The sequence below is a fragment of the Phoxinus phoxinus genome (genome assembly GCF_949152265.1).
Source record: "Phoxinus phoxinus genome assembly, chromosome: 12".
Lineage (NCBI taxonomy): Eukaryota > Metazoa > Chordata > Actinopteri > Cypriniformes > Leuciscidae > Phoxinus > Phoxinus phoxinus.
The window spans coordinates 23,969,521-23,994,288 of NC_136887.1; the positions used below are offsets into that span (position 1 = coordinate 23,969,521).

General features: G+C 39.1%; 1 protein-coding gene across 12 annotated transcripts in view; it reads left to right on the forward strand.

Moving 5' to 3' along the window:
- The window catches only part of diaph2 (diaphanous-related formin 2), a 471,667-nt gene that overhangs the window by 391,722 nt on the left and 55,177 nt on the right, over nt 1-24,768 (forward strand). For all 12 annotated transcript variants that reach the window (XM_079630046.1, XM_079630050.1, XM_079630044.1 and 9 more), the window contains 2 exons: nt 11,369-11,533; nt 19,482-19,617. In XM_079630046.1, coding sequence (XP_079486172.1) covers nt 11,369-11,533; nt 19,482-19,617 — 301 coding nt within the window. The remainder of the gene's footprint in view (nt 1-11,368; nt 11,534-19,481; nt 19,618-24,768) is intronic.

A 24,768-nucleotide genomic window follows, 5' to 3' on the forward strand; every position in this document is an offset into this window, starting at 1 on the left:
TTTCGAATTCTTTGAAAATGCTTGAAGCGACTCTCTGAGATGTGTGTTTGGAGAATAGATTTGAGTGTTCTTTTGTGCAGGATGAAGACAGGACTTTTCAAATGTATGTTTACTGGGCAGGCGTCAGGCTTGTCTGCTTGCTCCATGACTCTCCCAGCAGAGACTTGATGATATATTTATGGATTTTTCACTCTTTTCCCTGGCCTTAATCAAAGTGCAGGCACTGAACATGTCAAGGTTGTGTCAAACCTTTTCACCGCTGAGACACTGCCTTGTCAGAGCGAGGTTTAAACGTAATGAGAGACGATTCGTTAGCGCCAAGACGCCCATGGCTCTTTTAGTTTTTAATTCAAGGAGAAAATGTCTTATGTAGCTGATACTACCGCTGTCAGTCGGTGGTGGGGAATAATACAGTTATGGTAAGTGGATAGATTTATCTGTTTGTGGGTGTTTTTCTCTGTTCGGTCGACACAGGCTACAGTTAGGAGGGAAGCCACATTTAGCTGTGGCATCGATTTTATAAAAGGTTGCACAGTGGGAAGTAGGTAGTCTGTCAACCTACCTTCTCGCCATGCACATCTCAAGATTCAAAGTAATTGAGCTTCCCTAGACGTTTAGTTATTGTAAAGGACACAGTAGTCAAGTGCGTCCAGCCAGTTGCATATCCATCATCCGAAGCATTTTTACCACCGAAAAGATGATTTTTTTCTCTCTCCGTCTTGTATTAAAAAGGAGTTGCTATTTGTGTGTAAACTATGTGGCTCGTGAAAGGCTTGTTTTTTGATATTGAAAGCAGCTGTCAGACAGATGATTCCTAGGCGCAATCCACATTTCCATTTGTACTCGTGTCTCTCTGCAGCTCTCTGGCGCTGAGAAGGTACAGTGTTTTGAAATTAGATATCAGCCTCCACAATGCTGGACTAGAAATGGGGGAGGAAAAAAAATAAAGTGACAGTAAGATCAGCGGATTGACGGGTTGATATAGTTAGCTTGACAGATGGTTCTACATGAATATGCCGGTGGAACAATGTTTAAAGAGAGCTTCGAAAAGGGAGAAGTGGAGAAGAGGAGCTATGGATGGATGGATGGATCGATGGATGGATGGATGGATGGATGAGCGAGAGGAACGGGCAGATAGAGGCTAGAGGGAATTATGAGGAACTGGTTGTAAGACACTTTGATATTCACACGTTGAAGCACAAACACATAGCTTTAGGCGATTCATCAGCTGTCAGTGCCCAGCCGGCTTGTGTGCAGTTATCTAGGGCATAAAGGCCCTCACTTTCCCTCTTTCTTTCTTTCTTTCTTTCTTTCTTTCTTTCTTTCTTTCTTTCTTTCTTTCTCTTCACTTAAGGTACACAAAGCCAGCAGGAAAAAAATCTAAACTAATAATTGAAAAATACATATTTGTAACGCATTAGACCCACAAATGTCATGTTTTTTGTAAGAAATGAGATGTTTAATAAAATGCACCTCGCATGAGAACTACCGGTAACTAGCTCAATTTTTAACCGGTCCAATCAGCGAACAGAGGGCGTGGCTGAGAACGATGACGTTGAGGTCGTGCGCTAGTTTTAGTCGTCATACGTCACGACCAAACGTTAGCGATTGGTTATGGCAGATCTAGAGTGACTCTGGGCAGATCCAATAGTATTAAACTTCAACAGAGGACCCGCCTACAAGGAAGTTAACGCTTGTCAATGGAGAGAGGCCAGACTCTCTGTACAAATGAAATGTGCGAGAGTCTGGTAGAACCAGGCTAGTATAATAGTATATGTATAGTATAATATATGCACGCAGGAATGGTAAAAAAAATGGTTAAAAAAATACTCTATATACATTATTTATTGTGACCTCCTGAGGTTTTTCAGAAAGTTATTCGCCTCTTGTCTAAATGGTTTCATTGACTTCAGAGTTCAAGGCCCTGTTCTGTACACAGTTTGTGGAAAGTGCCAATTCACATTGTCAAGAAGCTCTTGGACTTTTTCATAAGCAGCGCTTCATGGTTTTTTACATCTTTAGTTTAATAGAGGCCCACAGCCTTGGAATATGAAAACAGCATTATATCCTTGCATACCCTCAACTTTGTGTGAAATCATTTTTATTTCTCTTCACTCTTTCACGACATCATTTGCATAGAGGCCATTATAAAATGAGCAAAGGCCAGTGCCATGTGCAGTTCATGTGCTGTCATCAATGCTCATGCAATGTCTTCAGTTACATTCACAACTAAAAAAAAAATTTGGCCTTGAGAATCTTGGCTATTTGAGGATGCATTTCTTGTTAGTTGCTGAATAGAAAAGGACAAATGAAAGGACCGCTTTCATCACCGGCATAACCGTCCAGCATAGCAGCACTCTAAAACATTTCACGTAACTCTGTCCGTTGTAAAATGCCTCTGCTGGAGGCATATTCACACTCTGTAAAGGTGTTTGTGTGAAGGATCGTCAGCGCTTTGACATGTTTCTGATCAGTCCCGGCTGGAGCAGACAGCTTTTTTACATCCCCTCTGTTATGTCACAAACAAACATTGTGTGGGTGTCAGTTTCCTGTCACTCATTAGACATTAATGATTCGCAAATCCACTTGCCTTCAGGATACGCGTCTCATTCTCCTTGTCAGTTCAGAATCCCCGTAAAGCTCCCCAGCTTTTCCTGGAGAAACTGTGAGAGATCATTTTATCTTACACTTGATTGCCAGATAATTATCAGTTAATTATTCAGAGCCTTAAATTAATTTGCCAAAAATAGTGGCTGTGCCTTCTTGTCTCCACTGGAGACTGTTAAACCATTATTTCAGCACGCTCTCAGACTTGACACGGGTCGGCAGTAGATGTATGATGGTGTACCGTAAATATGATTTTCATTTGTATCATGTCTGCACTTAATCTAATCATAGAGAGACAGCACACAAGAAAAATGTTCCTTTTATAGCCAGCAGGGTGCATGCAGCACTCGATACTTAAATTTGCTGATTATTACTCATTGGACCAGCTGTGAACATGAGCCTTTATAGATTGCAACATCCTTTATTCTCAACACACTGTACGGATTCAATACAACATCTGTTCATGATCCATTTCGTTATTGTCATCATGTTTTGCTATTAAAATTCACATGGAGAGATCAATCTAGAGTGCATGGTGACTGATTACAAATATTAATATACGATATGTCATGAAATTTAATTATTGCAATAATTATTAATAATTATTGAATTTCATATATATGCTACATTTTAATATATAAAATATTTATGCGTTACATTTTTTTTTTTTCTGGACACTTCATTAAGCTTGAGTTCCTATGAACAAAGAAATGTGTTAGTGGTCTTTTAATGGAATTCATTGGCGTAAGGTATCAAAATGTTCCTTCAGCTCTTCAGCACTGGTGTTACCTGCTGTTAGGCTGAAGACTGGGTTTTTATTGAATGGAGCTGTTGCCTGTCACAGCACCCTGATGCTTCAACAGGAAGAGATTGATCAATACTCTCTCTCTCTCTCTCTATCTCTCTCTCTCTCTCTCTCTCTCTCTCTCTCTCTCTCTCTCTCTCTCTCTCTCTCTCTCTCTCTCTCTCTCTCTCTCTCTCTCTCTCTCTCTCTCTCTCTCTCTTTCTGGGTGTGTGCACATGTACTGTAACAATCTCACAGAAGCTGGCACACATCCTAAGGATGAGTTGCTCAGCCTATCCAAATAGTTGTTCATTTGAAAGTGTCGGAATTGATTTCTTTGGAATAAATAGACTCTTATTAGGGTAATAACAACCACAAGATAATGAATGGAATTAAATGAAATAAAATAGAAAACAAAAAGGAGAAAAGGTTCGCTTTGCAGCAAAAGTGCCCACCATCGATCCAATTTGTACAGAGCTAAAAGCATTTAAGTGCTAGACCAGTTATTTGTTGGTTTTATAAGTCCCAAAAAAAAAAAATGACAACCTCCAATTCTATTGACATTTAAAACACTTAGTCGTCTGGAGGCGTACTTCAAAGTCAGCTCAGCAGGGACTCCATCAGAACAATCCTACTAGTCTTGATTACACCCATGTTCAGGAAATATATTAACAACCCTCCTGAGAACCACTCTCACGCTCATTTGAACCAGCATCGCTGATGGAAAGGTAAAATGGGGGTATACTGTACCTTATTACACTATTGCTTTTAACCAGATAGGCAAGCTTGTGTTGCCATTAAAACGCTTAAACCCACACATCCCCTCTTCTTCTGTATTTTTTTTCTGTTTGAGTGATTTCTCACATTATTATTTCTCTCTCTCTCTCTCTCTCTCTCTCTCTCTCTCTCATCTCTCTCTCTCTCTCTCTCTCTCTCTCTCTCTCTCTCTCTCTCTCTCTCTCTCTCTCTCTCTCTCTCTCTCTCTCTCTCTCTCTCTCTCTCTCTCTCTCTCTCTCTCTCTCTCTCTCTCTCAGAATAACCTGCTGTATGTTGACGTGGATTTAAATTAAAACGAATAAGCCTGCAATTGTTCTCATTTCAGCAGTTGTATGATAGCAGTTGCTGAAACCAATTGTGTAATTTGTGTAATCACTGAGCAGTTTGTTAGGAGTGGTAAACTTAATTACAAGCAGGTGGGTGCGCTCAGAGATACACTAAGGAGGCACCTATGGCATATATGTATATACACACACACATATATATATATATACCCCGTCCTGCAGTTTGGATGATTGTTTGGATAACTCTCCACAAGCACCACTTCACATTCTGCTGGATACTGGCGCGAAAGGCGTCGGATACCCATCTCACAGATCCATAAATATTTCATTTGCAGAGATGCAGAATAAATTGACAGTGAAATTGACTCTGAATCCCGCTTTTAATTTTTCAAATGAAGAGGAAGAGAGGGCCTCTCCGTGCTGATGTGACAGGGAGCGTGATGTGACAAGAGGTCCCGACCTCACTGGTGGGGAAAGGGGAGGAAGGAATTCACTTATCCGCCGCCTCACCGTTACCATCGACACATCACATCCCGATTATTGCCAGGGGCTGAGGCTTTAATTACTAGCCTGTGTGTGAAGGTGAAATTAGACCCCCAGCACTCTAGGTTAATGTGGGAGTGTGGAACACACAGCCTGCAGGAGGAGACTAGCACTGATGCAACACATCTGATCTGCATGCAGTATTCACTCTCAGCTGTCAGCTGTACTCACTGATAAGAGAATTGAGAGTCTGAGTGCCAATGAAGGTGTGGATGTTAAAATACCTCATTTCCATTTGTTCCGTGTTAGTTTGTGTGTGCCTGTTGATGCATGTCTGTGGGTCTGTGTGTAGGTGTGTACTACCATGCAGAATACATTGACATTATTTTAAAAGAATTCTAAAACTGGCTGTGTGAACTATGTCTGGGGCTTTCGGACTGAGGTGGCTGCAGGACATTGATAGGCAAGAAAGATTCAAATATTCATATTCAAAAAATGCCAGCCTACGCTCATTAGAAAAACGTACATATGGCTACATTTTTGCAAAATGCGTTGCGTCGTGCACATTTTGCGACAGTTTCAAAGTGAAATGTCCAGTGAGTGGTGCTAAAAGCGTGTTTAGTTTTTTTTTTCCGGAGCAGATTAACGTGAATATGGCAACGTTTTATTACATTGGAGTTTGTACGTTTCACCGCAGTTCTATATTGAAATGTCCAGTGAGTGGCGCTAAAAGCTTCACTCTCCTGCACTAAACCCATAACCTACCCGATAGTGTTAACAAAAGCAATTGTGACATAAAAACACAATTTTGGCATTTTTGTCTTGTTTTTGAACTCTTGTCTTTGAACTCTTTTATCGTGACTCATCTTTCACAGGATTCGTACCCGAGCTCACCGCATCACAAGTACAATTATGTACCAGCTGAGCTACCAAGCAAGCTTGATATGTCAGTAAAACCAAACATTTGGAGCTGCTTGATGCAAACTCCAAAATATACTTGTTTGCATATTATGCACTATGGTAAAAAGTGTTTTGAGGTCATAACATAATGGTGCAAGGAGCCGCGTGAAAATAAGTCTTTATTAATCATAATCCGCTGCTGTAATCATAAGTGTCTGTGAAAACGATTAAAAGTGCTTGCTGTTTTACTGCCTCTGGTGTTCATTTCTGTTGGAAACTGCAGTGATACTGTATGTACGTATTGGTTTGTATTTTGCGTTTTGCTAAAATGTTGCCACAGATACGTTTTTCCAATGAACTTGTGTTGGAAAAGGCATAATGGGGCATTTTAATAGTAGATTACCATGTTTGGTGATCCTTTTTATCCAAAAGTTTGGAATCCATTTTCCTATAATATTGTGTTTGTCAGATACATCTAAAAGCATGCCCAGCTCAACTCATAACGCTTCTTAACATGACCATGAAGTGAATGCGACCTGAGCTTAGACAAGCAAACATCTGTCTACACTGTAGTGCAGAGACCTCTTTTTCATTTCAGTTTCAGAGAGAATAATCACAGTGTGCCTCCCTATCTTGTGTACAATTCAGAAAGGGCGAATCAGCAGAAATGTGTCCCATTCTATTACTTAACACTCAAACATTCCACAGCTTCACAAAACGAGTCATCAAAATCGCTCATCAGCTTCATTACTGCTTGAGCAATTACCTACTTTTCCCTTTTTAAAAAATTTGATTCAGCCATGGATGTTCTCATTACTGTTCAAATCAAAGCTTGCTAGGCTTGAATTTTTGTCAATACTAATTAATCAGTAACATGCTCTCCAAATTTTCCAGAGGTACCCTAACAGGGTCTGAGCAAAGTTTTTGATTGAGTTCAGACGCTTGATTGCTTGTACAGATGCACAATACGGCGTAATTACACGTGGAAAAGGTGGCAGAGATACTATCTAACAGTTGTGGCTGTGTAGGCTGTGGATGGTAGCGTGCTGAAGAGCCTGTCTGTGGCTCTCTGTTGATTCCCATCCAAGGTGTTGTGTTAATTACTTTGGATGCCGTCCAGAAAACCTCAAAGAAATTAGAGAACTGTGACGTTTAATTTTGTACAATTCAAATTATTTTCATGGTTTACAGTGAACCAAACTTTTTTTGTTGTTCTTCTTCTTCTCCTCCAATATTGTCATGCTACAGATAAAACTCTTCTTTGAGTTCATGAGGTATGGGCTTTTATTATTTTTATTCATGTTCGCCTGAAGGTAAGTGTCATTATTTGGCACTCGGGATTGTTTCGTGGAGATGAATGTTAATGAGGAGGCCCTTTATATTTTTTACTGCGTAATCTACTGAACACCTTGTCCTTCAGTCAGTGAAGCACTGTTCATTGTCATTGTCATGAATGATGCAAGTACACAGTAAGTGCCAGTAGATGATTTAAAGGGATATTTCACCCACAAATTAAAATTCCCTCATTATTTATTCAGTCATATTATACCAAATTTGGGTCTCTCTTCCTCACTTAAAGCTATAATATATAAACTGTCTTTCATCTGAACACAAAAGTATTATTTTTGTCCATACATAGACAATCAAAGTAGCTCAATGTGGTTTTGAACCCAACATCCTTCAAAATATATTTTGTGTTCAAAAGAATAAAGGTTTGGGAGGGTGAGTAAATGATGACAGAATTTTCATTTTGGGTGAACTATCCTTTTAGGCTATAGAGAACAGCGCTTTCCACTTTCAATGGATCAATACATCTAGCAAACAGAGACCCATTCATACACTGCAAGCTCACTCTCTGTCTGTGCTATTTCACAACAACAACAAAAAGATGCTTTTCCACCAATTCTGTCTGGACGAGTGCTCTAAAGCCATGAATACGTTTTCTGTTGGTTTCCTGGTGAGAGTGTGGCCACCTTCCGCTCCAAACTGAGATGGGATATATACAGTTCGGCGGAGGGGCTTGAGGGGGGAAGTAAATCCACACTAAAAGCTTAGTTGCTATCTGCCTCCTAGCATAGAGCCAGGAGGCACATACTGTAGGAAAGCATTAAATAAACATTAATGGAAGTGGGTTAGTGGAGATTTATTAAGGAGGCATTTTGGCCTTGCCTAAGGGAGCCATGCACCATTTTATTCACTCATACAAGCACACAGGTAAACAAACAAGGTAATTTATGGCAGGCTTCACAGGTGGCAGTGTTTGGAATTCACTTTCTAGATGTTTTTTAGGGTAAGACCATTGTTTGTTCGCACCGTCTCAAGGACTTTTAATCATTTATCATGTCCTGAATGGATGATGTGCAGAATTCTCTTCTGTGGGCTTGTTTGTTAGAATTTTGTTAAAGTAGTTTTTGTAAAGTAATGAGGTTAAAGGGAGTTTTTGCACTATTTTTCTAACACTGTCTTTTATAGTGAAATATGGTATGTTCCTCGGAAACTTGTGTTCGCTCTCTCCTTTGAGGACAGCTGGAGAGGGAGACAGAGAGAGAACCAACAGACGGCGGTTGCTTTAGAGAAGGTAGTGCACATAATGTTTTTAGTTTCTTCTCTCCACCCCAGCATGTGAAGCAGAGGTGACATGGGTGACAAAGAAGCGTGAAGAGTGTACTTTGAAGGTTCTTACAGAGGTAACAGAAAAGAGAGAGAGATTGAGGCAAAGAACAAGCAAGAAAAAGAGTTGAATGAATTGCTTTTGGAGGAGAAGCCGGGACTGATATTGGACCGTACATGTCAGCCGTTGTCAATGTGACAAATCTTTGATGTGGAAATAATAGCTGGTGAGGGCTTGGCCCAGTCCAGTGGAACTACGTGCGACTATGATGAGCTGTTGTCAAACACACCCACATATTCTCGATCACTTTGGCTTAGGCACAAGCAGTATTTTTGGCATTGTATTCAATCGAGACCAAACCTTAAAGCTCTGTTGTTTTGATTTCGCTGTCTCTGCATTCTCTGTCATTAATAGACCTTGTTAAAATTTAAGATATTAAAGTATGTGGGGTTGAAAACATTGCAAAACAGGCAGGCTTTTAGGACTCCTCCAGTGGATGAATGAAACTGAAAGTAGAGTGCTTGTGTAGGCTAAACCCTTATATTTTTATTTTTCTCTATATTATTGAACTCTTTACTTACTTTGCAAGGCCTGTCTACACCACCCCAGACACATTCTAATACACATAGACTAATTATTAATAATTTTGCAGTGTTGGATGGATGGAATGGAATGGAATGATAAAATGGGTTAATAAGGTGACAATGATAATTATCCCGGCATTCAACTTGTTGTGTTTGTGTTTTTATTTTTCTATGAAGGTCCTCAATATTTTGCATGAAATATTTCTTACATTTTGAAATTGGTGTTGGGTTGAATTAAACTTTATGAAAACCTTTATGCAAAATTTTAAGAAGCTTCACAGAGAATGAATGTTGAATTGCAGAGTTTTTTTTAATATATCTATTTATTTATTTATTTATTTATTTATATTGAATTTAGGTTTACATTTTTATTGCAAAATCACTGTTACATTTTCCATTTTCTGTGAAACCCCTTAATATTTTGCATACAAGTTTTGGTAACATTTTATATGCAATTTGAACAAAAAAATCAACCTTTGTTTACTGCTCATGACGAAACCGCCATAATTTAGTTATCTTTAAGTTAAAATGTAATTTTTGCCCATCTATTTTGATGAAATGGAAAAATGATAATTGTCAAACTTGTTTCCTGAACAATCTGCCCATCTGCTATTAGTTGGACAGACAGATAATCCGTCCCCGTCCCTAAACCCAGTGTTTCTGGTTGCCATAATCAAAACAAACAGAACAGTATTTTGACAGCTTCCAAGAGCCACAGTGTTTACGCTTTAAGCTTGAGCCACACTAAAAGATTTTTAAAATGTGAGAGACCACAAACATGAAATCATAGATTTAACTGTTTTGTTCCTCTAGTGTGGGAAGTTCCACCATGTGACCAGGAAAGCACACCACACACTAACAGATTCCATTCACAAACCACCAGAGTCCTGCCTTTGAACACGGGAAATCTCACAAAATCTAAGTAAACAAACATGGCGGACGACCGGCAAGAAGAAATAGCACTTATAGTGTATGGACTGCTTTTTACAGAAAATCCGTGGCCTAAAAAAGAAAAATGTTTAGATGGAGACGGTGTGAACATGGACTTTACATGTTACAGCGCAAGCTGGAGGTGAGTGTTCCATCAACTCGTTTTCAGATTGGGTATTGTTTCGTTTCACATGATAATCTCCAGAGCGTGCGCGCATTTGCCTTCGGGGTTGACTATTTACGATTAGGGATCGGGGCGGCTTCAACGTTCTTCCAAGCAGATTCAGTCACTCTTAACACACATCACACCACAGGAAAATCAGATAAGACAATCTGTAGAACATAATAAGACTTTACCTAGGATTGTCGGAAGGGGAGAAATCGGCCCAAAATTGCCCGAATATCTTGTAGTGTGTGCCCAGCTTTATTAGGAAAATCAAGCTACAATTGGCATAGTTGACTTTTCATGTTAAAGTGCGATAAGAGATAGTATTATAACGCTGTAGAAATGACACTTCAGCTTTAATGTTCAGGGGAAACCTTCAAAATTCCTCTCAATTAAATTTCTCATCAGAAGACATAATATTTGTTCATTAAGTTAGATGGTTCCATTCAACTTGTTGCAAAGAAATGTTTTCAGGAGGACAGCACTCACATCCTATAATGGCTGTTAAACAATCTGACTCGCATCTGAGAAGTTGAGATGAATAGCTTGAATAAAATGTCAGACGTGGATTTGATATATCCTCTCTGTTCCTTCAAAAGGGCAATCTCGGCCCATCCGCACCACTTTGAATCCAGGAACCACAATCACCTGGAAATGAAGGCTGAATATGTGCAGCTAAATCATGGTCTATGTATGGCATTCGGCTTTATTAGCATGCGGCAATCTATTGGCAAGCGCTACCTGTTTGTTTACGTATGTGTGTGCGGTTTACGAGGCCAGGGGCGGTCCATGTGCGCCTCGTGAGCTGTGAGACTGCACGTCCCTGACATGAGCTGTCAATAGCCATTCAGTGAGAGAACCTGCCTTTATCTGCTCTTTAAATTGCAGAGCGCATCTCTCATGGGGGTTCGGCATGCTCTGTTGGGAGAAGCAATGACTGCAATCAGCTATTCCCTCGAGCATGTGTGTTAGACCCCCAGACAATGAAACTTTCCTTTATCACTCCCGGCCGGCGTTAATAGCTCAGTGCGCCAATGACTCCAAAGTTAGATGGAGAGGTTATTGAATGCCTCTGTTTGTCTCGCTTGACCTCTGCAGAGAAGCGGTGGCTTTGCTCAATTTTCCACAGGTGACCTCTTTTGTTGAAGGATTGTAGAAAGGATTTGGAGGGCAGCAAGTTGCTTTGTTTGGCGATGTTTATCCAATACCCTGCTTATCCTTCCTTAACTGTATCTTTCTCACGGCTTCTCCAAGCATTCGCGAGAGCAGTACGAGAAGCTCTCCACCATGCACAAGAATATGCAGAAGCTCTACGAGAGCCTGGGGAGCTACTTCGCCTTCGACCCCCACACAGTCAGCGTCGAGGACTTCTTCGGAGACCTGGCTAACTTCCGAAACCTCTTCATGGTGAGTACAGAAGCACTGTTAGCTGTTCTGCCTCAGTAGAGTGCTTCTATCTTCTGATCTTTGCACTCCTCAAGGTTGAAGAGATTTTATGTTTTTCTTTTTTTCTTTCCTCTCTTTCTTTCTCTAATGTATATAAATCTGGCTTTCCGGAAGAGTCATTGAGAGAAGGTGGAGATAATATTTGAATTCATATTTCCGATGCCTTCCCCACAGCTAGATGTTACAGGTCAGGGTTGCTGGATAGCAGTATGATTAAGTTTAGGATTGCTTTGACAGCTTCTGTCACTTGGAATGTGAGAGCCCAATTCTCTTTCTAACTTCACTTTCTTTTCCTCATATATATATATATATATATATATATATACACACACACCTTTTTATCAGTGCATAGTTTTAAGTAATAGCACGCCACTCAAAACTAAAGCTGCTGGCCTTGTCTTAAGTGCATGTGGTGATTTAGCTTGTTTTATCATATTTGATAAAGACATTATCCTCACAGTGGTGAAGAGATGGAAGGACAGGCTTATTGGGCAGATTAAAGCATACATAAACTGTGCTGAGAATGGAATGTATGTATTACCAAACGTGCGGCTCCCATGCAGATAAAAGAGTCTCAGAAGCTTATCCTTTCAGAGTTTCGTTAGCTTCTGTATTTGAGTATCAAGGCAACGCCTCCTCCCTGTCACATAAAAAAAAAAAATCCCTACCTGGGATTTAGGCAGGTAGGACTAGGTTATTGCTGATAGGATGGGATTTATCCAGACTGAGAGCGAAACCAGGGGAGGCGTTTCAAGTACTGTACATCTCACTGTACAAAGAAGATATGAGATTTGCAGCTAATTGATATTTTTTAGGTTATTAAATCTGACTTGTATTTGCTTCTTAAAACCTAAATGGGGTTTAGAGATTATATAAATAAATGTTATATAATACATATATTTTGCATAACATTTTTTTTTTAAGTGTTAAATTGAACTTTATGAAAACTTGAATTTCTTGAATTCAATTCACTCACATGAATTTTAATATACATTTTATAATAATTTAATATTCATATTTTATAGTACTTAAAATTATAGCTATTCATATTTTAATAATAATTTTAATTTATAATTTTTTTATGTTTTTTTATATCTATTCATTTTTTTAATAAATGCAAATACACACATTTTACATCTATTACAAGCTTCTTAATATTTAGCATAAAAGTTCCACAACATTTCATATGTATCTTAAACAAGAAGAGTGCAGGATACATGATGGCACCTACATGCTGAGAATTTCTATTGGATGGAGAACATTTCATGAAATTTCTTTTGCAGCTGAGTTCAAAGAACATTTACGCTCTGAGAAGTTTTTAGCTTCACTGTGGTGAGAGCATCATGGGATTAGGATCATTTTGATTTAAAATGGAACCTTGATATGGACTTGAGGAGGAGGGCAGAATGCCTTCATACAAAGGAGTCTAGAGATTTTACACGTATATTTAAGTAGATTTGTCCTATATTTCATCTCCCTTCCAGAAGAAAAAGTGATAACACAATGTCCAGAAGGTATGCACAAAGTCTTAAAAAAAACATTACAGTCAATGACAAGGTCTCTTTCTCTGAGGCTTTTCTCTCACCCCTCTCTCACAAACATATCTAAAAACCAACTTTCATACGCTCTGATCAAAGTCAAGCAACACATGACACGTCGCTCCCTCGATATTGCGCTGAATGCCTGTAAAAGGGGCATCTATTAAAATAAATGATTCTCTCAAGCGAATAGCTCTTTATAAATAAGTTATCAGTGATTTAGACTTCAATAAAAGAAAAGAGCAGAGCTGGTAGAGAACACATGGGTAGATGTCCAATAGCACCACGGATATTCCTGAATGTGTAATTTTTACTTATTTTCTTTCTTCTTTTTTGTCTCTTCCGGTATTTTTTTTGTTGTTTTTTTTGTGTTTGTTTTGTTGTGTGTAAAAAAAAAAAAAGACATGTATTTACTATTTACATGTTCAAGCATGTATTCCCGGTCAAATGCAGCTGAGAGCTAGTCTAGCTATCACCAGACCGAGCTCAATCTTTTAAGATTGAACATTAGTCTGGGGATTCTGCTCTTTATTTCTACTACACAAGAGGCGTGATAGTTCAAATAAATAAATGCAGTCCAGTCCAAATGACTCTGTACGCAATTGGATAGTCCTTCAACCAATCAGACGCAAAAACTCCAGTTTGTACAAAACAAACGTGTGGGTTTGGAGTATTGATCAGCGGTTTGCAGAAGCATCAATGGCATCGAGCGATTTTTGCAGGTTGTGCACAAAAACATGAAAGTGAGTGGTATTTACACCCACTCGAGCGATTTGTTTGCTAAAGTAAAGAAGCATGAGCATCGTCGAGAGGTTAAAAGGAATTGGATTCGTCGTTTCTCTATCGTCATCATGTTAAACCCGCCAATAGCACGCCAGGTGGATATAAGCCAGTTTGTGATTGGTTCCCGCAAATTTGGAAAGGGAGCAGGAGCAGGATAGATAAATGTACAGGTTTCCAGCCTGAGCTGCAGGGCGAAATCAAATCGCCGGCAGATCGGGCTGGGATTACCCAGCTATAGCTGAGAGCTCTTTTGGTGTATGCTGGGAATGTGATATTGTGTCTTATACCATGGTCTGTCTGAATACTGAATTCAGATTGGCTGGAAGGTGGGCAATAAAAGTGTTTAATGCACAGGTCAGTTTTATTACCGTTTTATATTAATGCGCTGTTTTAATTGAAGCGCACATACACACACACAAACATTCAGGAGAACAGAAACGAATCAACGCTCCCCTGCGACTTTTAGTTATAAAATAACTTTGCTACTGAATCACTCCATTATATTTCTTAGCAACGACGGTTCTTTGCCTCCATGTCATGCATTAAAATCGTTTAATGCACAGTCATGGATTATCCTTTACATAGCCATAAGTAATGTGGTAAATTTAAATGCGATATAAGGTGTTGGCCCTAACTACCCAGGACAGAACATGTCATCGGTGCCTTGGTTTTCCTGGATAGACCCGCCCACTTTGAGTCCCATTGGTCCAAAATCCTACTACTCATAACTGAACATTAAATCTTAAATTTGGCCAGATACAGTAAATTGCTTGTCGCATCACGTCCAGTTACGACCAGATGTTGGCCACATATTTGCAAATGTACTTTGTAAATCTTTGGCAGGGAAAGGTTATGAAAGTAATTTGTATTCATGATAGAGCCCTCCACATAATATACGTTTCACCATAGCATATTTATGGCACCTCATAGTTTTATCAACATTTATCCTCAGAAAAAGCCCACATTGCTGTATGTTAAATTGCCTGAGTGACACATCCATTTGGTAGGACAAAAAAAAAGCCCATTCTCAAAAAGCGCCGCACACTTAGATAAGAGAACCTATTAGCTATTTCTTTTCAGGGTCAATAGAAATAAAATTTGATTTCAGCGCATGAAGTTTGTTTCAGATCGTCCCATCAATTTATCCAGTGCACAGTTCCAACTGTGTCTTCGTGTTCTGTATGTAATCCTGACTAGCGGCTGTGGATGAATATCATTATTAATGTCTTATCAAAGTGCAGCAGATGGTGATGAACTAACAATCTCACATGTTAATGGAGTGAGCCACTGGTTACACCAAATAAGTCAGCAGAGATTGAGCCACAGTGATAGTGCACTACAAGCATGACTCAGCTAATCAATAGAATGCAAGTGTGTGTGTTTGTGAACGTACGCCAATACATATATGCTTGCACATACAGTTATCGAGGGCCTTTGGCTTAATGTATTATGTCGTCCCTGAGAATAATGATAATGATGATGCTAGTAATGGAAATTGTGATGTAGTGTGGTGTCATCACTGCCTGTTTTTCATTTCCACCACACAGCCAATGTGACTGATCGCAATTAAACCCAATGGAGTGTCCCTTCAGATTGGTCTAATATTTGAGTCAACACACACAACATCGGCCACTTTTCACTCTTGGCAATTTTGTAGGCCTCTCACAGCCTGCTGAAAACTAATGGGGGGGATATGATCCAATAAATAAATAAATAACTCAAATATCATCAAATTGGTTCAGTTAGTGTACATTTTGTTTTGGCCAAATAGGCCCATCTGTGGTGTGGATTTTTTGTCCTCCGTTTCTCTCGCTCTCTTTTTTTTCCCTTTGCCGGAAGTGTTCCTTGAATAGCCAAGTGTGTATGCATTGCGTGTAGGGCAATACATATATGATGGCCAACCCCAAAAAAACACAATAATGAATTATAGAGCCCCTGCACCCTTTTTTGTCTCTGTGCGTAACACAAGGCTATTCAAATATTCTACACTAAGGCTGGGCAAACAGGAGGGACTACAAAGCCTCCTCCACAACGGAGAATTGCAGCAGGAGTGCGCTTCCTTAGTGTCACTCTGCTGCACATGTACCCAGCGAATATATTTACAAAGACATCTAGTCCTCAGTGGCTGCCTGGAAGGACAGCATCCTATCCTGTGCTTGCCAGCATGCATAAACACACTCGGGCTAGATGGAGTCCATCTTGGCAAATTCAGTTCTGCAGCAATCCCTCTCCTAGAGTAATGCAAACAGTACTATGGACAAAAGCCCGCCGAACGTCGTCTTACCAATCTAGAGATCGCACAACACGCTGCGTTTTTACATAAAATGTGCTTCTCCCAGGTGGGTTCGTTGTGTTGATTGGTGTTAGAAGTAAATTGCTTGTTTATTATCGTCTTTCCTATTAGCAGATCAAGTTGGTGAGTCATCCAACTGAAAATTTTATCAAATCCTCCCACATTTTCTTCACTCAAGATGGATGTTTATTCATTGTTAATATTCAGATTGTATTAATATTCATCCTTCTACTAACTCAGGGTTTTAAAAAGATAATTTTCCTAAACATTTTAATTCTGTTACCAGTTGCTCATGTCATTCAAAACCTGTATGACTTTTTTTTTTCTTTCTGCTGACCACAAAAGAAGAACCGTGAAAGTCAGTGGTGGGCAAATTATCTTATTGTTTGGTTCCAAGTCATACAGGTTTAAAAATTGTTTTTACGGCATCATCCTTTCAAAGACAGACGGATAGAGCGCTATCTCTCTCACTTTTAAATAACCCTTTCTGAGTACTCTAATTAACCAAAACAGTTTTAAGGAAGACTTTCCCCCCTGTAATCAGCTTTCCTAATGACTTTGGATTATTTAGTGTGCAAACACAATTAGCCGGCCTAATTTGCCTTAACATATTGATTGGTGGCCACCGCTGACAACCACAGGACTTCCCGTGGATTTCAATCCTTCCTGTTTATTTCTATCTTCTTTTCTTTTTTTTAACTAACCTTTACCTTTCGTTTGCATAGAGCGCATCTGCAGCCGTGAGATATCAGCTTTCCCTGGCAAGGAGGACCGATGGGGATGCGATTTGAATTTGCAACAGTCAGAGGCACTGTGACCACGAGAAACAAATTTCCGTGAGATCGTGCAGCTCAGATGAATGCTCTTCGGGCCATCCGTGAGCAAGAACATGATCATGGTCTAAATTGTGCATTTGATTCTCCTAAGCAGACGTACATGTTACATGTACTGTAGAAACAGCAAAAAAGCACACCATCCCACCATCGTTTCTGCTTTATGCTAATGCAATTCTGTCCTTTGTAGTCAATAGTACAGACGTTTCGCGCTATGAGAGTGATATTCAAAAGCACTCCCTCTGGGTGTTGTTTATCTCATGTAAAGCTTCCTAATACCTAAAACACAATTAAGAAAATTGATAAAATCATAAATACTGCCCCAGGCTAATTGGCATCAGGCAAAGGGTTGAAAACATGTTTGTTGCCATGGTAATTAGGGTTTGTGCATGTTTGATGAGGGTGAGATAATTATGTTGTGTAATCGTGTTTGCAGTCAGAATTGTTTGTTTGTTTACAAAAACTTTTGCCAGCAGGAATTATTTTTGTTGCTATGAATAAATGATTTTTCAATTAAGAATCTAACGCTTGACAATGAGCTTGATGCTATCTCCAATTACAAGAATGAGATTGAACTGTCAGTTTTGGAGACCCACGATCCTGTGGCTTCATAATACGCTATTTGAAAATGCAAAATCACAATAACAGGAAGAATTGTTTATGCTAATGTTTGTTGTCACTCTGTGGCATGAATAGATGAATATAGAATTCCTTTTCTCACTCTTTGGACAGCCATATGCATGCTGACTCAATTACTTTTTATTAGAACAAGTATTGCGTTTATTCCTTGCTGACTTATAGTTTTGCAGCAAAATGCAAATCTGGAACAGGTGCATCTTTCTCACTCATGTTCATCCATGTCCTTGTCATTTCATGAAAAGACAGTGAGCTCCTGTTCCTGGGCTTGACGGCCGCTCCGCGATTGACCACCATGATGAGCTGCACTTTTCTCCTCCCGCACTGTACCCATGATCCTTTTGTCTCAGCACCGAAAACGACACGCATGTCGGAAACCCTAAGGGAGTCTGAAAGGGCCAGACTGTCGACTCTCATTATATCGTACCAAGAAAGAACAAGACACACACATAGACGCGTACACAAAACACTCATTTCTCCCTTTAAGGCAAGGCCTGTCAGGTTAGTGGTGCAGGCCTGGGGTGAAGAGACCTTTGCTGTGCTGGAAAGGTTATGTAGAAGTGGCTTATTCTCTCTCCTCTGCTGTGTTTCTGTGCCCTCTGAGCGTCTCCGTCTAGCCCTCTTGCCGTCTTCATACCGCCTGACACCTCCGTGGCATTTACAGAAGACGAGAGGAGGAGGACGATATCTCTGCATCTCTGTATACAGGCCTCTCTCCCACTCGCTGGTACCCCGCCAGCATCCAGTCACTGGAAATATCCAGGATGGACACTGTTATCTGCTTTCACATTAATGCTCATGGAGACTGTAGCTCAGTGAGGACAACGGCAGTATCAGGAGCCATCTTGATGTTCAATTAGACAATCTCTGTCTGCTTCCTCTTCTCAACACTCATTGTTTCATTCACTGTAAGCAGAAAGGCTGCAACTGTGTCCCTTTATTTCAAGAGGAGATAAGCAGCCTCAGATGAAATCTGTGAACTGTCTTTACATTGTTTGGGCTGATTTTGGAATTTAGAAAGGGACTTAAACATGGTAAAATGTGGTAAATGTTGAGTGAAAAGTGTGTGTGTGTGTGTGGGTGTGTGTGTGTGTGTGTGTGTGTGTAGGCTCTTGTGTAAATTTAAATAGAGCAAATTATCTCAAGGGCATGTCTGTCGTAGCAGTTTTCCATAAATTACCCCCAACTTTTTTTTTTTATTAATAATAAGTGTAAAAAAACATTTTGACTATGTTTGGCAAGTGACTGAAGTGAGTGAACTAATTTGATGATATGCATAATTTTAAACACAGTATGCAGTATTTTTCAAATTAATGACAGTATTTCTGTTATACTAAAATAAACTAGCAAATGCTTTGATTTAAATATTTTTTTTTGTATCAAATGATGTCTATATGGACATCCTGAACTCATGTCTAAATATGTTAAAACTGTCTGACGTCACACATCACCGTTTCTGGGTCCCAATGCTCAGATCAGCTAAGATGAGATTGTATTCTCGATTGAAACAAGTAGAGGCTTGGAACTGGAAACAGTGTTCCTTGCGTCATAACTTAACAAGTGAATATGCATATTGTGCACACAGGCTTCTTCCCTTTTATGAGTGACTGAAGTTTGAATTATGTGGAGTTCTGCAGGCATAGTCACTGTGGGCCTGCAGATAAGCAATATCCTTAGTGTGTATGGACTTACCATTGTTACTAGAGTATGTCACAAGTGCTGTCTATAGTGTTTCTTCAGTAGTAGAATTGGAATTTCCCTTCTCTTCCACAGTCATCTCATTTACCATCTAATTTCAGTGTATTTATTTCTCTCTGACAATTCAGGATGCTGTGCGGGAGAACCACAAGAAGAGGGAGATGGAGGAGAAGATCAAGAGAGCCAAGCTAGCAAAGGAAAAGGCTGAGCGAGAGAAACTCGAAAGACAGCAGAAGAAGAAGCAGTTGATTGACATGAACAAAGGTACGGCACTATTGGCCCTCCGGGGCCCGACTGCAGCCCGGCTCGTGATTTCACATGGTGCTAAGTAGAGATGCACCGATTGATTGGCTGGTGACCGGAATTGGCCGATTTTCACGTGATCGGCCATGACCGGCGACCGGCCGGTCAGTCTGACATATGCTGATTTTATGCCGGTCAAATGCACTCAGGTGCTGCATGATTGACATCGTGCAACATCAGCATCACACAGGGAACGCACATGTAGGAAACCTTGGGAATTGAGGCCGTTTCACACCGCAAGCGTGAGCAGCGCAGGTTTTTGTTTGCCGTGCATGTAAATCAATGAGCATTCAAACTGGGAGCAGGAGCGTCGCGTAAGCAGCAGTGAAGCGGGGGGTTCGGCGGCGAGTCTATTTTTGTTGCGCTGCTCACGCTCAATTAACCTGTTAACCTTCACCAGAGCGAGGACGCTCTGAAGCGTTTTTTTTTTTAAATAGTTCAAAGTTACTATCAGATTTAATGTTATTACCTTGACAAACTATACATCATTAAAAATATATAAGTCTCACGTTTCAGTATTTGACCACTATTGTATTCTGAGAAACTTATAGTGACAGTTATGTCTTAATTTGTGTCAGGATTTATGTAATGAAAAAATGAGTCGATACCTTTAATATGAATTATGAGCGTCAGCTGCTCCATTCAGAAAAAAACTCCGGTGCTGTTGTCTTGAGAACGCGTGACAAAACAACGTCCCTCAGGGCTTTTGGCTCAAAAATGTGCAGATTTGGAGAAATATTGATATATTATCATAGGTTTACATCATATTTCTATAGACAGGAATAATATTTATTGAATTCATATCCAAATGCGTCGATGTATACATAAAGAGCGCTGGATACTCTGATGTACTGTGTTTTCAATCCATACAGCAGGCTGAGGGCGCCATTTGCACAGTTTTTTCCAAATATGAAAGCTCACGAAGAAGAAATAACCTGTGACCTTCCAGGACGTCACTGACATAAACACAGCTAACGTTAGCTTTCAGAGATCGCTATAACATGCAGATAAAGATGTTTTGAAGACAATAAACATGATTGCAATGATATTTGATTTACCTGTGTTCTTCGAGCCATGTCAGGTATTTTTATAATAATAGATTATATGTATAATGTAATGCTAATCGGTATAGACTTTACAATAGTGCAGAATAATATCAAATCATATATTTTCTGTCTGATTTTCTTTTCTGAAGCCAAATAAGCTCATAGAAGATTATTTAAAACACTCGACTTGCACTATAAAGTAAGTTTGGAGCACAAAAAGGGTTTTAATCTCATAAATTGTCGTGTATTGATGGTGTGCTAAGCTAACATGCTAGCTAGCTCTCTAGTTGCACCTGCCATCTAGCTGTTATTTTTTATGATTTTTTTTCTAAATCGGAATGCTTACTGAAATATTTCTTTATTTAAGAAATGCATTTGATACAGTTTCAAATGTGAAGTGAAGATTATGAAAGAAATTAGGGGGTGAAACACCGTGATTAGCCAGTCGTTAGCGATTATAATGGAGACAAAGGAAAATAATATTTATGGCCATAAGCCGGCTGGAAAGGTGTAAATGTGTGCAGGAGAGAGTGACACTGAATGGGGCTCGTTTGCACCACAAAACAATAGAGACAATAGACTGAATAGATGCTAATAGATGACAATAAACACAAGTTTGCATTTTAGAGTCAATTCAAAATAAAGTCATTTGAGATGATCTTGAAAAACATTTAACAAAATACAGAGTTTTAGACTTATCACCTTCAAATTTTAAATATAACATGGTCAGACATGTGTCTTTAGCTGGAGTGCATTTCTAGAGTGCTGACGGGCCAACTTCAATTTAATTTTCATGAAGATGTTTCATAAAAATAAATTTCTAATAACTTACACAACTTTGAAGCTATTCATAATTTTTTTTTCATTATGACAATAATTCATTCTACATTTCCAATAAAGTGCCAGGTGTCAGCTTTCAAATGAGACCGTACTTGAGCTTTTAGGACAAAGGGTCAATTAATTGAATCTTTTTTAGGTTGGGTATGCTATTTCTGGGGATTTTTCAAAAGTGGCGCTGAAGGCTAACAGGTTAAAGTGAAAGCACACTTTTGACGGACAAAATAAATATGATTTCACACAAAACGTGACCAAAATGCACAGAATTTGCATGTCTAGTGTGTTTTGACAAGAACTGGAGTAGCTATGTCAGAAAATGAAGACTCAAAAATATTTATAGAATATGTACCCATTTAAACTTGTTTTTATTATTCAGTTTGATTATAAAAAAAAATATTATAAAAGTTTGATTATTAGTGTTTTTTATAAAAATAATAATATAGAAAATAAATATTTGTGTGCTGTAAAGTGGTTAGAAAAAATAAAATCTGAATCGGCTAAAATCGGTATCGGCAGGTCAAACTCAATGAAAAATTGGCCTAGAAAATTGTAATCGGTGCATCTCTAGTGCTAAGCACTGCAGGGGTGGTGATGAGGAACAGGGCCACACTTCATCTGTGAAAAATCACACAGTTCACCGCCTGTTCCCTCGCACTAAATGTACAGGTAGATTAGATGTCATTGAGAATGTTTCACTGAAAAACCTAGATTTATTTAGTAACTTTCACAGTTTAAGAAAGCAGTGTCAGTATATTTAAAAACATCTGTCAAGTAAATGTTGACGACAATAATGTTAATTACAATGCCATGCACACACCAGTGTGAAATCCAGTCGGAACCGAAGGGATTTCAGCAGTGATAACTCCTACAGGTCTTACTCGGTACAAGAACGTATGAAATAAATAGAACATGTGTTATGTGTTTTATTAAATGGAGCATTTGTGGCATTGCTACATGAGGGTGTGGAGCAACCCAGCAGCATTATGGGGCAGCGCTGACAGTGCCGTGCCTGAGAAGATGTAGGTCACATGTAAAGATAAGCATCCTAGGTTCACTGCTTTTGTAGAGCAGACAGATAATGGATTGGCAGATTGCCTTTGGCCTAGTAAATGGAGTTGAGAGTCAACTATTACGTTTTTGTAAGCTTGCTCAGTTTATTTCAGAAATGAAAAGAGGCCGCGTTGACAATAGCTTAATTCAGTTTGGATTACAGAAAAACTGATTGGATATGAAGTACATATTGTCCTTTGTGCGTATAAACCCGCCAAAATGTTGTGTGCTGAAAAGAAATGTGTGGTTCGGTTTAAAAAGTAAAGAAAGAAAAGGCTGCCCAAGATGTCTCACGCAGCTTGCAAATTATGGGCAAATTCTTGCCATGAGAGATATGAAGTACTCACTGCACTGCACAATTCTGATCCTTACAATGAGACAGAAATTCCTGCCTCTGGCCAAAGCTTTTTCACAAGCGCTCCAACTTAAAATGTCACACTGAGCCCAGCACTTTACTGCGGCCTTACGTTTGAAAAAAATTACATGTAGAACTTCAGCTCTGTGTGTTTCCGCAGGATGACTGATGCATGCTAGTTTCCTAAAGAGTGACCGCGTTGAATGCTGAGCCGGTAATAATGCAGATGGAAAGACAGTGGATAACAAACCCTCTAGTCCAGTCAAGAATACCTTATTTTTAGTTATCTCTTTGCCTGCGTCAAAGCCCATAAAAAAAGTTGAACTGCTGTAGTCATCACTAGATATAAAGTGAGAGAAAGGTGTACTGTTATACATTTGGCTCCATATATGCTTTAAATAATGCTTAACAGATCAGACGTTCATTTGCATTCAAATATGAATATGAAACTACTAATACTTTTAAAAGAAGTCTGCAATTATTTACAGCACAAAAATGCACGTGTTTGAAAAAAAAAAAAAATTCAGGAAATATTTTATTTCCTTACAAGGGAAAAATATAATTTGTATAATTAAAAAAAATATTAAAATAAAAAATAAAGTAAAGCTGTAATGATTGTTTGTGTGCGAGCAATAAAAAAAAAATATATATATATGCTTTATTAGACAAAGGAAACAATAATATCATTATAATTAACCCAATATCATTGTAATCAAACACCATTCAGTGGCTCAGTTGGGTGTCTTAACAGAAAATAAAATCATTGTGCATTTATTAATGTTTTCTTAGAAATGAGGGAGCTTAGCTAAAGTGAGTATGTACCTTTTTTATGTATTTATTATTATTATTATTGTAAATACGGCACTACTATTTTATTGCTCATCTGATCCACATACTGTATATCCTCTTTTTTGGCACACGACCCTCTTTCATTAGAACCCATGTCTAACGGCCTTTTGATTAATTATAGTTTTTAAGGCCTTTCAAAGGACTATTTCTATAAAGAGATTTTTGAAGTCATTTTCCAAATTGATATCTAATGCCCTTCACATGCACATGATTAACAATGGGATACATATTTAATGAGAGATTAATTCATTTAGGGTTAAGAGGATGTGTTTGACGGGATGGTGGAGCTGGGCGAATGAATATCTGTACCGTTTTCATTTTTTAAAAAGTATTTTTAAAGTCACACAGACGGTATCTGGAAATGTGTCCTTGCAATGTTTCACGAGCAATTTTGAGTGCCATGTGATTGATGTGCAGTGCGAGCGAGATAAAATCTGTTTTTCTTGTGAACTATTAGAAATCCTAATATGGGAAATTGCTCATGAAATCATTACCCGGCCCCCCATTTGTTTTAATTTCCTCTAAGTGGATTTCCATATTCTCTTAGAATGACCAGATGTTCAGCATTCACCAAATTGCTTAACCCGCTGAAAGTAAATGGGGAATGATGTAAAATAGGCCTAAATCCACCTAATCCTTCTGTCTTAATATGTTTTGTCCTAGTGGGGCAGCCATTTTGCCAAAGGATATGAAACTATGTTGTTTACAGGGTGGCCTACTCTTTGTGAAACATCACTGAGGAATGATAGGATTTCCTGTGTGCCTGTCTATACTGTTTCTCAGCCTGCTGGCTGTTTCAGGGTCACGGTTGAGGGTCACTACAAGTGTTTATGCCCACATGTTGCCTTTGAGCTGTATGGGGTATGGCGTAAGGGCTTCCATGAAACAAAGGAATCACTCATGCCATATTTTAGGTGAAGTGTAATTTCTGGAGAGCCCTAGTCCCCTGTGTGGCTTTGTGGCACTTGCTGAGTC